The sequence below is a fragment of the Solea solea genome, chromosome 2, assembly GCF_958295425.1.
Source record: "Solea solea chromosome 2, fSolSol10.1, whole genome shotgun sequence".
Classification (NCBI taxonomy): domain Eukaryota; kingdom Metazoa; phylum Chordata; class Actinopteri; order Pleuronectiformes; family Soleidae; genus Solea; species Solea solea.
The window spans coordinates 6004531-6020574 of NC_081135.1; the positions used below are offsets into that span (position 1 = coordinate 6004531).

General features: G+C 41.7%; 2 protein-coding genes across 13 annotated transcripts in view; one reads left to right on the forward strand and one right to left on the reverse strand.

Moving 5' to 3' along the window:
- Window positions 1-13281, forward strand: part of dmd (dystrophin) — a 234985-nt gene extending 221704 nt beyond the window's left edge. For 9 of the 12 annotated variants that reach the window (XM_058622682.1, XM_058622685.1, XM_058622684.1 and 6 more), the window contains 6 exons: window positions 1081-1146; window positions 3910-4068; window positions 6188-6431; window positions 7312-7426; window positions 7826-7915; window positions 11109-13281. In XM_058622682.1, the coding sequence (XP_058478665.1) occupies window positions 1081-1146; window positions 3910-4068; window positions 6188-6431; window positions 7312-7426; window positions 7826-7915; window positions 11109-11227 (793 nt within the window). In that variant the 3' untranslated portion in view covers window positions 11228-13281. Of the gene's footprint in view, window positions 1-1080; window positions 1147-3909; window positions 4069-6187; window positions 6432-7311; window positions 7427-7825; window positions 7916-8421; window positions 8448-11108 lie in introns of all 12 variants that reach the window. The other 3 variants (XM_058622687.1, XM_058622689.1, XM_058622688.1) reach the window with 2 other exon arrangements.
- An 857-nt stretch (window positions 13282-14138) lies between these two features.
- LOC131451151 (adenosine receptor A2b-like) lies at window positions 14139-16044 on the reverse strand. Its single transcript, XM_058622282.1, has 4 exons — window positions 15868-16044; window positions 15627-15761; window positions 15217-15401; window positions 14139-14838 (listed from the first exon to the last, which is right to left on the reverse strand). The coding sequence occupies exons 1-4, from the start codon at window positions 16042-16044 to the stop codon at window positions 14139-14141; spliced, it is 1197 nt and encodes a 398-aa protein (XP_058478265.1).

The window sequence follows — 16044 nt, forward strand, 5'->3', positions numbered from 1 at the left end:
CTCGTGTGAGTAATGGCCTTGACGACATACAGTACAGTACATATAGGCCAGTCTGTATGGAATTCAGAGGTTTAGTGCCTTTCTAATGTTTTTGGAGTAATGATTGAGACAAAAAATGTTTAAACTCCGAATGTTTTCTCACCATATACACATTTCAAAGATAATGCACACAATGGTGTCCATCAGCATCCTCCACAGGTCCATTTTAGCAAACCCATATTTGTCCACACCCACACAGGTAGAGTCATTATATGACGTCCTGACACACTGTGCTGTAGGCGCTTACATCACTTTTGCCAGTGTTACTGTTTTTTGTAAAACGCACATGAATCACACCAAAGTCCAGAGAGAAACTCAACAATATTTATATCCTGGCACACAGGTGTTGTTGTTCCACTGCTGCCACTGTTAGTAAGTTTAAATGTGTCACTTCTGAGTTTGAAAGGTGCCATTCAGTTTGAAAGGTGACACAAACTTGCCAAGTGAGGCAGCAGTAAACCCGCAGCTCAAAAACACAGATTTTATCTTTGGACTTTCCGAAGTTTCCAGTCAGAAAAGTCTGTCTAACAGCGAGATAAATCCACAAACGTATTTTTAAGATATCATAGTCTAGTGTTTCTATACATCCGGCAACCACGCTTGAAAAAAAAAAACCCAGAAGCTTTACCCTTTTATCATTCTGGGCTAAAATAATAACACCATTATGTGCTGCACCATTATTTTGCTCTCCTTTTCACACAACCGCTGTAATTGAGACACCGGGACTCAATTTCCTCCCTTTAGAATTATAGCGACATCTTCTGCCACTCGCTCTGGGAAAAACCAGCTTCCACAGAGGTGGAAATTGTCAAGTTATGTAAGCCTTAAAAGGAAATCTGAAACCCACAGCTGATTCATTGAAATTTTTCCTCCAAGTTAAGCTTTGACACACGACACTGAGCTTCTGGTTAACAACCCCAGTCACGGCGGTAAAAATCTCTGAATTCTGAATGAAGGTGGATTCTCCCTCTCGAATCTGCTGATTGCTCAGATCGTCACATCGTTTTGCGACTGACTGCTCTGTTTCTTCCCCCTCTGCAGGTTAGCAGAAATGGAGAATCGTAATGGCTCTTATCTGAATGACAGTATCTCACCAAATGAGAGCATGTGAGAACCGCTTCTTGTTTGTTTTTGTCTTGCAAACTCACTGATTGGCTTGTTGTGTATGACCTGGCTCTGTCTTCTTTGTTTCCATTGGCTGGTTATGTATGATATGATGTCAATGACGATGTTTACATGTGCACATTGTTGATCTGGTTATTACAAGCTCATATTATGGTTTTATTCACATCCCATATGAAGACAGTGTCCTTCAGAAAGTATTCAGACCAATACAATTTGTTGCACACTTAAAGGGCTTTCAGTGTGGAGACAAGAAAACAATGCATTTTAGAAGATTTTAGCAACTTAACAAGGAAAAAATGTACATCTACACAACTTAATCTCACTCTCAAACTCTTCTTGCGCCCAAAATCCATAGAGAATATCAGCTATTTTATGTGACAGACACATGAGTTGTAGATTAGAGGGGGCGATCACAGGGTACCTCACGATGCGATATGCCATACGTGGTCCACGATACAACGGTTCTGTTAAAATATTTATATTATAATACAATCATATAGCGATACATTACGATATCTGTCTAACTGAAGAAAACAAAATGTCTGTGAAATGTTAAAAGGCAGGATTTCTCTATTTAGTCACAACATAGAGAACATTTGAGGGAAACTCAAAGGCAGGCTCGATTGTCGCGTCGCACAAGGAAGGACGACCATATTTCACCAAATCGATATTTAGACCCACTCCTATTGTCGACGATCCACTGCTGCTTCATCAGTCGGATAAAATAAGTTATTTCGTGAGTTCGTTGTTTGAAATTCTATCTGAGATTTCAGATAGCAGGATGCTGCTGCTCCCATGTCTATACTGCGGGGAAGGCATTATCAAAGAGATTTCTACCGTGTTCCTCTAGTGTTCTATATCAACCGAAGTTGGGTTCTTTCTTGTCACCTCACTGGCCATGGGCCGTCTTGCCCACTGTGCTGCGGGGATCACTCAAAGCTTTAGAAAAGCATTGATAGCCTCCCCCTGAACCATGCCTCACCACAGCTTTATTGTGAATGTCTGCAGGGAGTTTCTTAGACTTTATATCTTGGTTTTTGTTTTGACATTCAGAGTGAATTGTTGGACCTTATATACACAGGTGTGTTTCTTTCTGAACTATATCCAGTCACTCCAATTTGTGAAGGCCCAGAAACAATTCCGTTTGATGGACAAAATGACAACTTTATCAATTTGATATTAAAGTCTGAATACTGTGAAGACACTGCACACGTCTTTACATCGGAATATTAGCTCATGTCATCGTATCTGGGATTTAAAATGATGTCGTTGATGCCAAGCATCCCGAATACTAGTTAGTGTAAAAATGTACGTTGTTCATCTTATGATTACATATTTCTGTCTTGATTATGTGGTTCCCTCTTCTTACAAATAATGCATTTTTAGTCGTATTATACAGGTTCTTTTGCATGACAGAGAAAAGAATAGGAAAGTGGTCCAGATGTTTTAGTTGTACATAGTAAATGAAGCTGCTGTCAGAAATATCCATTAGTAATCCTCTCTAATTGTAAACAAAGTCCTATTAGTAAAAAATAGTGAAACGCTCTGAGAGTAAATCTTGGAAAAACCTTTCCATTACCCAACGACACATTATCCAATCAGGAGCCAGAATTCCCAATGCTTGTAATCTGCTCACTCCAAACTCTGTGTCCCGTTGTTAAATCAATGTTTTTTTCTATAAACTTTGATACCTGTCCAGTATATGTTAAAGTACACTCGTTAGAGTCCCCAATATTTGAGCTTTGAACATCACTGAACAATAGTCGGTGCTTAATAAATAAAATGGACTCATGGACCGTTTCTTTTTACAGCGACACTTTCAAATTATTGGATATGAAATGCATTTTGGACTGGTCATAAAGAAAAGTTTCAACACATTTCTTTCCACTCTGTATGTGGCCGTTTTTAGTCTTTATATTGTCCAAGTTAAGTATTTAATATCACTAAAGTTAATACTAAAAGCTGTGGGACCTATTGCGAAAGCCATTCAATAAATAACAGTAGAAATCAAAGCAGTAGAGGCTGAGATATCCTGACTTAAAGTCACTTGCATCCAGCTCCCAACTGAACACTACATTTCCCTTAATGTAAATTAACAACATTGTTTTTAAGTACACTTAAAATGAAGCATACTATAGAATACACAGCAAATGTGATTTGCAAGGAAATGCCTGTGATTAAAAGTGTAACTTACTGATGCAGCTTGGTTGAGGTAAAAAACAATGAGCAGGAAGCATCGAGACGCCAGAGCTGAAACACCTACACACTTTCCCAGAATGACTTCACGGTCACATCAGTGAAGGGAGTTAGTTGTTTTTAAATCAGCACGTATCTGCAGCTCCTCAAGTATTCACACTCGGTTAGAGAGCAGTGCAGTCTATGCAGCGGCATCTGAATAGCTGGCCTAATTAAAATCCTCCAAAAAACACAAAGTGTTGCATTTGCATCCAGACTGAATCCGCTCCAGAACGTAGTGCTCCAGTAGCACTGCTCCTCCCCCTGTCTCCACTATACAGTATGTGTTAGACTCTATGTGTGTTAACCGTCCTCTCGCACTGCTGCTCCTGTCATTCACTTGCTAATTTTCTTTTTCCCCATTTTTCTCTGTGTGTGTGTGTGTGTGTGTGTGTGCATATGCATTACATGCACTGGCGTGTCTTGACATGAATGTGTGTGAAAATATATCTGTCCATCACTGGCGGGTATGATTGTTGTGCCTGTGTGTGTGTGTGTGTGTGTCTGCAGCGATGACGAGCACATGTTGATCCAGCACTACTGCCAGTCTCTGAACCAAGGCTCTCCTCTCAGCCAGCCCCGCAGCCCCGCCCAGATCCTCATCTCCATGGAAACTGAGGAGAAGGGAGAGCTGGAAAGGGTCCTCAATGACCTGGAGCAGGAGAACAGGTCAGTGAACGCACCCATCTTTCAGATATTATCTTCCCTTGGCCTCCTCGTGTCTTCACTCAGCACGACAGGATCAGTTAAGGGTGTTTTACACCTGATAATGCTGAAAAACAAGGAAGTTGTAGGTGAAGGAAGGGTCATACATTTCTTAGTTTGTTATGTAAATGTGGTCCCTCGGAGATCTTAGGTTTACAATTTTGTATTTTAGCCAGAAACTATATATTCCTACTAATGTGTCCTTGAAGTAAAACTATGCCACTCTGGGGGGGAAAAAGGGAAAGTTACTGTAGAATCACAAGAAAAGTATGCCTAGTTCATCACACTTAATGTTCTCTGAAGGAGAGGAATGAGGGTGATTTCCAGTTTTCCAGAGTGTGGTGAAATGTATATTGTATACTGCCTGCATGGACACAAGTGTAAAAACCATGAAGCCACTTCACAAAAGGCTCATTAAATGAAGTCTTTGTCTATTTAAATCTACAAAAATCTGAATATGTTTGCCTCTTTTTATCGCCATTAAACACATGTTTTTTTGACTGGAAACTACAGTTCGTAAACCGCTCTGTCGCTGCACCAAAGTCCATAGAGAATTCCACTAATTCTGTATCGCGGCACACAGGAGTTTCTGATCCACTGCCGCCTACATTAGTAAGATTAAATCTGTTATCTATTGACTTTAATGTTTGACTTCCTTTGTTTGGATTAACGCAAGTGACAGAAATGTACCAAACAAGACGGCAACAGACCAGCAGCTCCTTTGTCCTTGTGAGTAAAAACATTGATTTTCTCCATGGACTTTGGTGCACAAGAGTGAGCGCTTTACAAACAAGTTGATTCTTTTGAACCCAGGACGTGAGTTGTTGGACTTGGGATTACAGCTTTAGGGGAATTAAAACTTCCAACTCCACTGGGAAATTACAACCTGAAATTGCTAAAGTTGCAATACACTTATTTCTTGGTGTAGACAAATAAAAATATTTTTAGAATGACTTAAGATGACACTGTGTCTCCATGGTTTCTTTTCGTTATTATTATATTTATCACATACGTATTTTGTCAACATTGTGAGTAAAAATGCTTACATTAGTGGATTATTTATTATTTCCTGCACCAAGGACAGCCATAGCCAGAGACGTTTTGTGTTCAGGCTTATAATCTCAAGGATTATTGATAGAATCCTTTCACGGTTCTATAGTATCCTACAACAATACTGTAATATCTACTGTATATAACATTAGTATTCAGGCCAACGGAGTGAAGCAGGATGCAAACACATGTGGTTCCTCGTACGTCAGCCAACCATCCTTCAAAGCCTTGTTTTCCACCATGTTTGGACGCAGGTCAGATGCTGTTGCCTGTGGTGAACTGGCATCAATACCAGCAATGGGAATTAAGTCAATAATAGCAACAGAGAGAGCATATGGTCACACAAACAGACACGGAGCTTAAATTTGTGGTTCAAGTCAAGTTGTAGTAGAAAAACCTTGAGTGCGACGAAAAGCACTGAAAGGTGCATTTTATGGCTGAGAAAATGGTGAAAATGTCCAGTATTTAATAAAGGAAGACACAAGGAAAAACAGAAATTAGCTGCTAATACGATCGAATAAAACCTATGTTAAGTTTACAATAAAGAAAATGTTCCCTCTCTTTCCTTTGTCATTAGTCAGCCTTTATTTGCCTTATTTAACTCCACACTCTTCCACACCAACGTCCACAGGGAAAACCTGTGTTTTTAGCTTGTGTGGACATTGATTTTACTGCCACGTATCGTTAGTTTGTATCACTTAAGCAAATCTGGAGGAAGGATTGCAAACTTCAAAGTCACAAAATATTTCATTTGAATTTAATTTTGGAAGCAAATCAACAGCTTCAGTGTGCTATGATGTAAAAAGAAAATCGCTGAACGTTTTCATGAACACAAACTATCATTTCCATTCAGAAAGAGCTGTCAAATTGTGAGCTAGAGCAGCAAACATGTTCTTAAAATATCAGACTGGTGGCATGAATTAGTTTTTAGTTGGCAGCCAGGTGTTTGGTGAGAGAGAACATCTCTGTCTCAAGGTTTACCCCTACGTCTTGATTTTCTTTGGAAAGAAAGCCTTTATTTCCTCTGCTTCAGGAAGCTGCAGTCAGAGTACGACCGTCTGAAGAAAGCCCATGACAGGAAGGGCCTGTCCCCACTGCCGTCGCCTCCAGAGATGTTGCCCGTGTCGCCGCAGAGCGCGCGCGACGCCGAGCTCATCGCTGAAGCCAAACTGCTGCGACAGCACAAAGGACGCCTGGAGGCCAGGATGCAGATCCTGGAGGACCACAACAAACAGCTGGAGTCCCAGTTACACAGGCTGAGGCAGCTGCTAGAGCAGGTAAAGAGCACCTCTAAGCAGCAAGTAAAAACCAAAGGATCACCTAATAAAATATATGCCAGCTTAAGTATTTGGTTTCCTAAGAACGATTTGTTTTGCTTTTTTAAACAGCCCTCACCAAAGTCCATGTAGAAATTGTTGATTTTACATCATAGTGACAGCATACAGTAGTTGTTGATTCACTACTGTCAGTAAGTTTAAACATTATTGTAAGTAGTGGACCCGAAGCTTAAGATTCACTTGTTTTTCTGTGGACTTTGGTTCAGGAGAGTAAGCAGTTCACAGACTTTGGTTTCCAGACAGACACTCAGATCACTCCCTTTCTAATTAGGCTGTGTGGGGTGGCTGATAATTCCTCATTTTTTGAAGTGTGTGTGTTCCAGGTATTAATCCTGTTGTGTGGACCTTAATCTGTTTACACAGTCACATTATGCCAGGGGTGTCCAAACCTTTTTTTTAACGAGGGCCATATGTGATAATGTGAAGATTTCTGGGGGCCAATGGTCCTTTTTTTAACAATAACATTTACACACAAATGTAATGATTTATAAATATATATATATATTATTTATTTTTTTTCATTGTCACAATTACATTTATACATTACATTTTTAAATGGAAATGAAACCAAAAATGAAAAATTATTCCCCATTTACCCATATTGTTTTTCTTTGGGTTTTTTTATTTGTTTTGTTCTCATAATGCGGATTATAAGTCCCCACAATGTAAATTATTACATTTGAAGGTGAAGACATGTTGTATGGTTAGGGTTATGTTAAGGTTAAGGTTAGGTTAGGCCGGTAGTGTAAGTCTTCAAGTTGATGTAATGTCATGGAAACCAGACAAAGTGCATGTGTGTGTGTGTGTGTGTGTGTCACAGACGGATTCCAAGGTGAACGGCACAGCTCTGTCCTCTCCCTCCACTTCGTCTCAGCGTTCAGACTCCTCCCTCCCTCTGCTCCGTGTGGCTGCCAGCCAGACTACTGATACAATGGGTAAGAATCCACACACACACACACACACACACACACACACACACATATACACTCTCTCTGTCTTTCACACTTCTTAAACATGTATCAACCATTTGAAGCATAGTGTAAAAAGGTAATAGTTCTGACATAAAAGACCTCATGGAGAAGTGGGCCTAATGAGGCAGAACCTCAATTCCGAGGAACTGGTTAAGTTTAAGATAAGTTTAAGATTGGTATGGTGGTTAGGTTAAGGTTCAGGTTAGGAATAACTATTTGTTAAGGCTGTCAGTGCAGTGTCTTATGAAAAATTGCTGCTTGAGTCTGTGTGTGTGTGCATGTGTGTAACAAAACAATGTGACTTTTTTTAAGGAAGCAGTCTCTTGACAATGGAAAACAAACTTCACCTCCTTCCCATTTCAGGTGATGATGAGCTGTCCAGCCCTTCCCAAGATGCATCTGGGCTGGAGGAAGTGATGGAACAGCTCAACAATTCCTTCCCTCATAGCCAGGGTAAAGAGTACCAGCACAAACACTGTCACCGTTTTCCTTTTTAAATCACAAAGTTTCAAAACCACATGAGGGTGGGACAAGGTGAAGTAGACAAAAAAAAAAAAAACAAAAACCTGCAAACTCTATTCCTGACAGAATAAGGAACTGATTTGACTGACTCTGTGAGTATCTGAAGGATTAAAAAGCACAAGTATAAATAAACCAGGAGACAGTTAAGGGTCCATATCATCCCTGGTTGAAAATCCAGCATCTTCCACTTTCTTGTTTGCACACATTACATTTCATTAGGGTTCAGATTTTTTCCAGGAACAAGCTCTGTGAGTTTCTGCTCAAGACATTTTGTGGTCATCTCACCCTGAATGACCTTCCTTTTTTAAATGCCCACACACACACACACACACCATAAGTATCAGACATCTTTCTTTCTCTCCCATTTGAGTCTGATTTCAACTCTTTCTTCCTGTCCTCCCTCTTTTCTTCCTTTCCTCCTGTTCTCCATGAGCCAGGAGGGAGAAGGGGACACCCATGAGAGGTTAGTGGCTCAACTTTCTCAGCCCCCACCACCCCCACCCCCACCTTTTCCTCTCACACCCCATCCCACACGTCGCTCCTCCATTGTACCACGACTATACCGCTGCCGTCCTCTATTGTTGCAATTTGAATTTTAACTAGAACACAAGGCGTCGCTTCGACAATGCACTCTCAAAGTTGAACTTGGAGCCTTTGCATTTAACACCGCCGCTCTCACGTGCAGCTCAGCAGTGTGCGATGTCGCCCCACTCAGAGTGAATGGGCAGCATTACAATTGAAGCCTCGAGTGCATGAGTGCTCTGTAATAGGTGAGTGCTTAATTAGACGGCACTGTGCACAAAGCATTCAGCAGACAGTTAGACAAGATGGCCGAGAGGAAACATTATGGTACATTGGGGAGGAAAAAAAACATATCTGTTCTCTCTCTCTCTCTGTCCTCCCTTCCCTGTTTTTCATTTCCTTCTCTGTCCTCTCTCGCTCTCTGCTCGTTCTTCACCCCCACGCAGGGAGCAGAGCTCATGTCGTACTGCTGCGTAAGCCTGTGGTCTGTGTAAACTAGTTTCTCTGCGTGCATGAGCGTGTGTGTTCGTGTCACACTGCAGTTCCCACTGAAGGCCATTTCATAGTTTCTGCATCCATGAGTCTGCTGTAAGTCCGGTCCACTAGGATCCCACAGCACAGTGTCGTAGTGAAGACTACACTAACATCAATGAAACTGGAGGGTTCCCAAGAGACTGAGACTAAATCCAGTTCAAGACTTGGTCTCATATTGCCTTAGTCCTGGTCTTGGTCTTGATGACCTGTCTTGGTCTAGGCTTGTGTTTCTTAAGCCCTGCATGTTTTCGATGTTTCCCTGCTCCAACACACCTGATTCAAATAAATGTGACACATTTATTTGAATCAGGTGTGTTGGAGCAGGGAAACATCGAAAACATGGAGGGCCCTGTGTCCCCAGGACTGGGATTGAGAAACCTTGGTCTAGGCCAGGGGTGTCAAACATACGGCCCGGGGGCCAGAACCGGCCCGCCAGAGGGTCCAATCCGGCCCACACAAATTCCACACTACGATTACAATCTAAACGTAATGTCAAATGCAATATTTTTCACTTCCAGATACCTGTGACTAAATGTTTGTGTCTTTATAGATCCAGTGTGCTGTGTAAATAGTACATTTAGGCATGATATTGTTGAAATTGCACTTATATTTCTCAAGAAATGTCATGTTTTGTAAAAATATCCTTCATTAAATGTAAAACAAACAAGAAAAAACAAAGGAGTTCTTCTTGTTCATAGGTTATTATGCTATTATTTTACTATTTTTACTGGTCCGGCCCACTTGAGATCAAATTGTGCCGTATGTGGCCCCTGAACAAGAATGAGTTTGACACCCTTGGTCTAGGCCATGGTCTTGGTCTTGACTTTGTCCTCTTTCCATTTTTTTGCTCTTAAAATGTTTTCAGAGCATCGTTTGTCTTCATACTCATGAAACCCCATACTCGTGGAACACCAGACTGACACAAACCATGTATGGTGCAGGTGACCAGAATGTGTGCACAACTCTCTGCAGTCACGGAATATGGAAAGTGTGGCAGGGCTGTGATAAAACACAGTGCTGAAAACAGCTTTAATATTTTTCCATTATTCTTATAGATTCGCAGTAAAGAGCAGCTCAGTTTCCTCAGAGCAGAATAATAGAATTTGTCATTACTCTTATAAGGTTAGATAGTATTAGATTGAATTTGCTCATGCTCACTTTAACTTCATTTAAACTCCATTTAACAGAGGAAGAAAATGGTGGTGTAACTCCTGGGTAGTTAACGCCGTGTTTCTCTCTGTGGATGCTTCTGTGGTCGTAGTTAATCCCATGCGAGGTGTGTTTTCCTGCTGCGTCGCTCACATGCTATTCCATTCCGCCGTCCCACAACTGTGAGCTGTCAATCGTTCCGTTTCGATTCACAACTTTGCGTTAAATAGGCGTGCAGCGAAATATTTTGTCATTCTGACCCCCGTGAGATGCTGAAAAAATACGCTGTCAAAACAGATTCCCAGCCAATTGGACTCACCAGACCCACAGGGATGAGGATAATGTAAACGGTTATTAATTGACTGACAGTGGGATTATGGCAGATGGGGGAGGAAAAAGAATGCGACGTATCATCTCAGTCCTGGTCCTGGTCCTAGAACTCCCCTCGCTCCAACACACCTGATTCATTATCAGGCTTCTGCAGGGCAGATTGAGAAACACGGCCTTATGGTGTGTAATTTGTCACATTTTTTTCACTCGCACAACTGCCAAATGCTGGATCATTTGCTTTTACTCATGTATGCAATCTGGCGACTGCTCATCTGGAGCTAATGTTGGCACTAACGGTGTTTATATAGTAAGGTACAACCAACGTACTACACACTACTGCATTTCAGCCAAGCCCTATTATATAAATTTCAAATTTTTTTTTGCATCTCCCTGCACGAGACTCAAAATCTGCATCCACTTGTGACGGCATTTTTCCCCAGTTCAGTCTGGCTTGATTCATATTAACACTCAGAAGTCTGAATGTTTCCTTACCCCCTTCTCCTGCTTGATAAGGTATAGTTTTATAAGTGGAGGCCTCACTGAAAGAGACACTAATCCAAGTCTCCTCTCTCGCTCTCTCTCTCTTTAGGTCCCAGTATTGGCAGTTTGTTCCACATGGCTGACGATCTTGGCCGCGCCATGGAGTCACTGGTCACCGTGATGACAGACGAGCAGAGCGCCGAACAGCACGAGGCCCTGCCCTTCTGATCCGACCTCCCTCTCTCTCTCTCTCTTCCTCCCTCCCTCTCTCTTCCCCTTCCTCCCTTTCATCCCTCGGCATGCTTTTCTAGTCAAAACAACTGGATTGGAAACACAGTTTACAAAGAGAATACATAACGTCTATTTTTGTGAAGGATTGCGGTTCCAATGATGCGTTAAAAAAACAGAAAAAAGGGAAAAAAAAGAAAAGAAAAGAAAAATCATTAAAACTTGTAGATTTCAGTAGTTTCTTAAAACGTCCTGAAGTTGTTTTATTATTAACAGAGGCTGATTTTTAAACTTCTATGCAACTGTATAAAAGGTGGGGGGAGAGGGGGGAGGGGTCGGTGTGTTAGTGTGGTCATATATTTGTCCTCTCTTTTTAAATCGGGGCGAACGGCTGAGAACATTTCAGACATTTGTATGAGGAAAAAAAAAAAGAATGATTGTAAATCATAAAGGGTGCTTATTAAGAGGAAACTGTCTTTCAATAACAGCGTACACAAGTGTCAAGGTATTACAGTACATTGTCTGTGAGACTGTGTGTGTGTTTATGTATGGTTCTATACAGTATGTGTGTGTGTGTGTGTGTGTGTGTGTGCGCGTGTGTTTCCCCATTGCATTACAGATTTTTTTTTTCTTTCCATCCATCATCCATCCTTTTCACCTCCGCCCATTCTGAGCATTTTAGTGACAACAGGAGTTTTCCCTGCGTTCCTTTTTTCTACCACAGTGTACTGTGTGCATAAGCACATGTTGCAAAAGCCTGAGTCAGAGTCGGGCAAGGTCACTTCAGACTGCCCGCTATCAGCTCTATGTAGCATTTTTTTTTTTTCTTTCCTGTTTTGTTTGCAACAAAAAGGTGGATTACATGACAGCTTCCAAGCCACAACGTCTCCATACATCGCCCCTCTGTGGCCGACTGTAGTATTGCTCAAAAGTCAAATTACATGTGTGATGATGTTTTTCTAATAAGTACTCTAATCACACTGTTTCTTCTCAGTAAATGTGTTCGTTTTGATGAAGAACATTTGAAGAAGAATGTGAATCTTTTGAGTCCAGAGTGTTTTTATGGATTTTTAAAACTTCCGCTGAATGATTACATCCTGATTATTGCAGTTGAAAATCTAAAGTTTCACCTCTCGTCTACAGTGTCGGCATATGTTCAGGGCCTGTTTTGTGCACACAGTACACCGTCTAATCGTCGCCGACGGCTGCTCCTCGTTAGATTTACTGGAAGTGAATGTTCTTCAGATCTGAATCTGAACACGACGATGTTCGGCTCGTTCGTTATTTTTGATGACGAGCTAAAATTTCAATTACAAATTACAAAAGAGATTTTCTTAACACGCCCAGTACCATAAGCTCTACCTCGTATAAATTGTCTACTAAAGTCTAGTTCAGAGGTAATTTCTCTACTGTACTCAACCCTGCACTCTTCTCACATTATTAGTTGATAATTGATTTATGTCAAAAGTCCTAATCTAAGCTCTCTACATGTCACTCTGCTGTGTAGGAGCCTCCAGTCTGAATGTACATCTATGATTTTACACTCACAAATCAAATAATCCATGTGCACTACTGTCAAACCTGGGATTTACTAGATATTTGTTTTCTGTGTGCGGAGAATGCATTTGTTCTAGTTGTGTTACAGTGTTATGTTTTTCGTCTTTCGGTTAAAAACATTTAAGATTTGTGCCGTGTGAGGTGTTACAATATTAGCATGTGTGACTTAAGAGAATCCATCCTTGTTTAATGTATAACTACTCAAAGAGGTTATACACACACAAACACACGTGTGTGTGTGTGTTTTTTGACATCTATTCTTGCAGCATGATCCAAGAGGTTTTTGTTTTTGGTCCAGACACTGAATTTGTTTTTGTTTGTTTTGTTCTTTTTTTTTCTTTTCTTTTTTTCATTTCTAACATTTGTTTCATGATCCCATCATTTTTGAAACGACGCATCGGTTCTTCACAACATATCAGAGTCCACCAAATATATGCCTTACTACTGTATTATAAAAATGCTTTACTGTGTATCAATAAAGCACGCAGTTATGTTGATATGACTCGCCTCCATGATTTGATGTCACCACTCGCATTAAAAACTGGTTCACTCATTCATTCATGTACCCTCATTTTAGTGACATTTCTGCTGGTGCCATCTTCAGGTCAACATTGTAAGCCACCTAGTTTGGTTGCTAACTAATGGCATTTATAAAAAAGGAACCTGTTTACAAACATCAAGTCCTTATGAATAATAATAATAGATTTTATTTCTTAGATGTGTTGCAGAACCCTCAAGGTCACCTCACAAACGGTAAATGCAAGGAATAGTTCTGGTGTTTGATGTGTAGAACTCACTCAACCACCTGCACTTGAAGCTCATTCTCAGTGAAACCACGGCTGCCAGCAGGAACACAAAGAAAAGTCGATTTGAATCACTTCATCTCACCATTAGACGCCCGGTCTCTGACTGTAAACTGAAGTCTGAGTCGCAGTGTGAACCTTTCACATCTTACACCAAAGTCAGTAGAGGAAAATCCGTGGTTTTACATCACAGCGGCAGGAGTTCTTAATCCAACGCTGCCTCCATTAGTAGCTTTGTATGTGTTAAATCTGTCACTTTGGGGTTTGAAAACCTTTCATCAGATTTTCCTAGGTGACCCAAAATGACCAAACAAAGCAGGTTCGCATGTTCCCATGAGCTAAAAATGCAGATTTTCTCTATGGACTTTGGTATTGAAGAGTGAGTAGTTTACAAAGTTCAGTTTACAGTCATAAAAGGCTTTAAGCTGAGCTGACCATTTGAATCAGGTGTGTTGGAGCAGGGAAACATCGATAACATGCAGAGCAGTGGGTCACTGGGACCAGGATTGAGAAACACTGCTATACTGTACATGTATGGACTGATTTGAGCCTCAGTGCTTGGGTCCAACCCTCCACATTGCGATCAGAGCGCGCCGGAATGACTTCATCCTGTACGCGTACAGGATTGGGTTCAGGGCCGAGTTGGCATGGGAAAGCAAAATGGCTGCAAGTGTGAGGGGCATGGGCACATCCCACTGTGGGCAGAACAGCTGGACACAGTTCAGCATGTGGATGGGCAGCCAACACACCGTGAAGAGAAACAGGACCAGGAAGAGGGACGTGGCCTTCCGCAGCTCCTGACGGGTGCAGATGTTGGATTTGGCCACAGTGGACGCTCCTGGCTCAAGGTCAGTGGAGGCAGAATTCAAATGAGCTGGTGTGATTCTGAATCCCAGCTTTGTGGAAATAGTAGTCACTTTAGTGTCAATAACACAATCAACACCAGCGTTGACTTCATTCCCAGCCTTTGCTTCAACTCCACCTTTTCTCTTCTTTTCCTCAAATTGTCCAACGGTGTCTTTCCTTGTCCTCAGGTCAGGCTCATCTGCAGAAGCATAATTCCTGTTATCCTCTCTCCCAGTCCCACTGTTGCCACCAGCAGCACTTTGAATGAATCTGAGCTGGCGGCGAACGGTGACGAAGATGTGGCCGTAGATGACGAACATGGCCACCAGAGGCAGGAGGAGGCAGCAGAAGAAGTTGAAGTAGACCATGTAGCTCATGTCCACCACACAGGTGAAGATACAGTACCTGGAATGAGCAAAACAAAGCACCGTGATATGGGGAAAAACCCACTCTCTTTCCCCATGTCATCACCCTGGCCTTTTGTCTTCTTTTTTCCTTTCTTTTGCTGTCATATCCTTTATCTGTTATGTTGTTTCCTTTTATTCATTCAGTCATGCCATGCACAATCCAATTTCCTGCAAACATGCTGTAACAAGAGGACGGGGGTGGGGGGGGGGGCAACACGTTTAACCAAACAATCTACATCAACAAATATTGATAACTACAAATAAGATGCGTAAGATCAACTAAAAATGACATGATACATATATATATTTAGCCCTTCATTATTCTCTTGTAACGAACATTGCCAATTTTGTCTCCATCCAGCCTCACCCCTCTTACTTCGAGTGTGCTGGCTGCCTTTGCCAATCCATGAGTGGAACCGAACCGGAAATGGCCCCAGTGCCCCAGGTGACCGTGAGGACCCATTTGGCATTCCTGGGGCTCATCATGCGCTGGTACTGGAAGGGCAGGAAGATGGCCATGTAGCGCTCTGCTGCGACAGCGAGCAGGCTCAGGATGGAGCTCTAGAAGACAGCAGAACACTTAAAGGAAAGCTTCACCGATTTGCATTTAGCTTTGTATTATTAGAATAGGGGTAGTATTTTTGAAGTTTTCCTTTAAAAAAAAATTATTTTTTATATTTTATTCACCAAAATAAAAGAGCACATTGATCTTACAATAACGTAACATTTTATGTTTGTTCAGCTTTTTAAACCACTCGTTTCTTGCACCAGATAAGGGAAAACTACCTGCGTGAGAACCATCAGGATGCTGAGCAGCACCAGGCAGAGAGGAAGGTTATAGCGAGGTTTACCCAGGTCTGTCAGCACTGCACAGGGAATGGCCACCAAGCCCACCAGAATGTCCGCCACTGCCAGGGACACCTTCTCACACACACATACACACACACACACACACACACACACACATTTTTACTACATCTCTGTGTGCACATTTTTGAATATTGTGTGAGCGACTTATTTCCCCCACCAGAAAGTAATTTGTGATGGTGCGCAGCTTCTTGTTGCGGATGACGGCCAGACAAACCAAAGTGTTTCCACTGATAGCCAGCACAGCGACGATGAGCTCGGTTGCGATGTACACCCCTTTAAGTCGGGGGAGGAACCCGAAAGGCACCTCTGCCTCACAGATGTTGGTCACATTCAT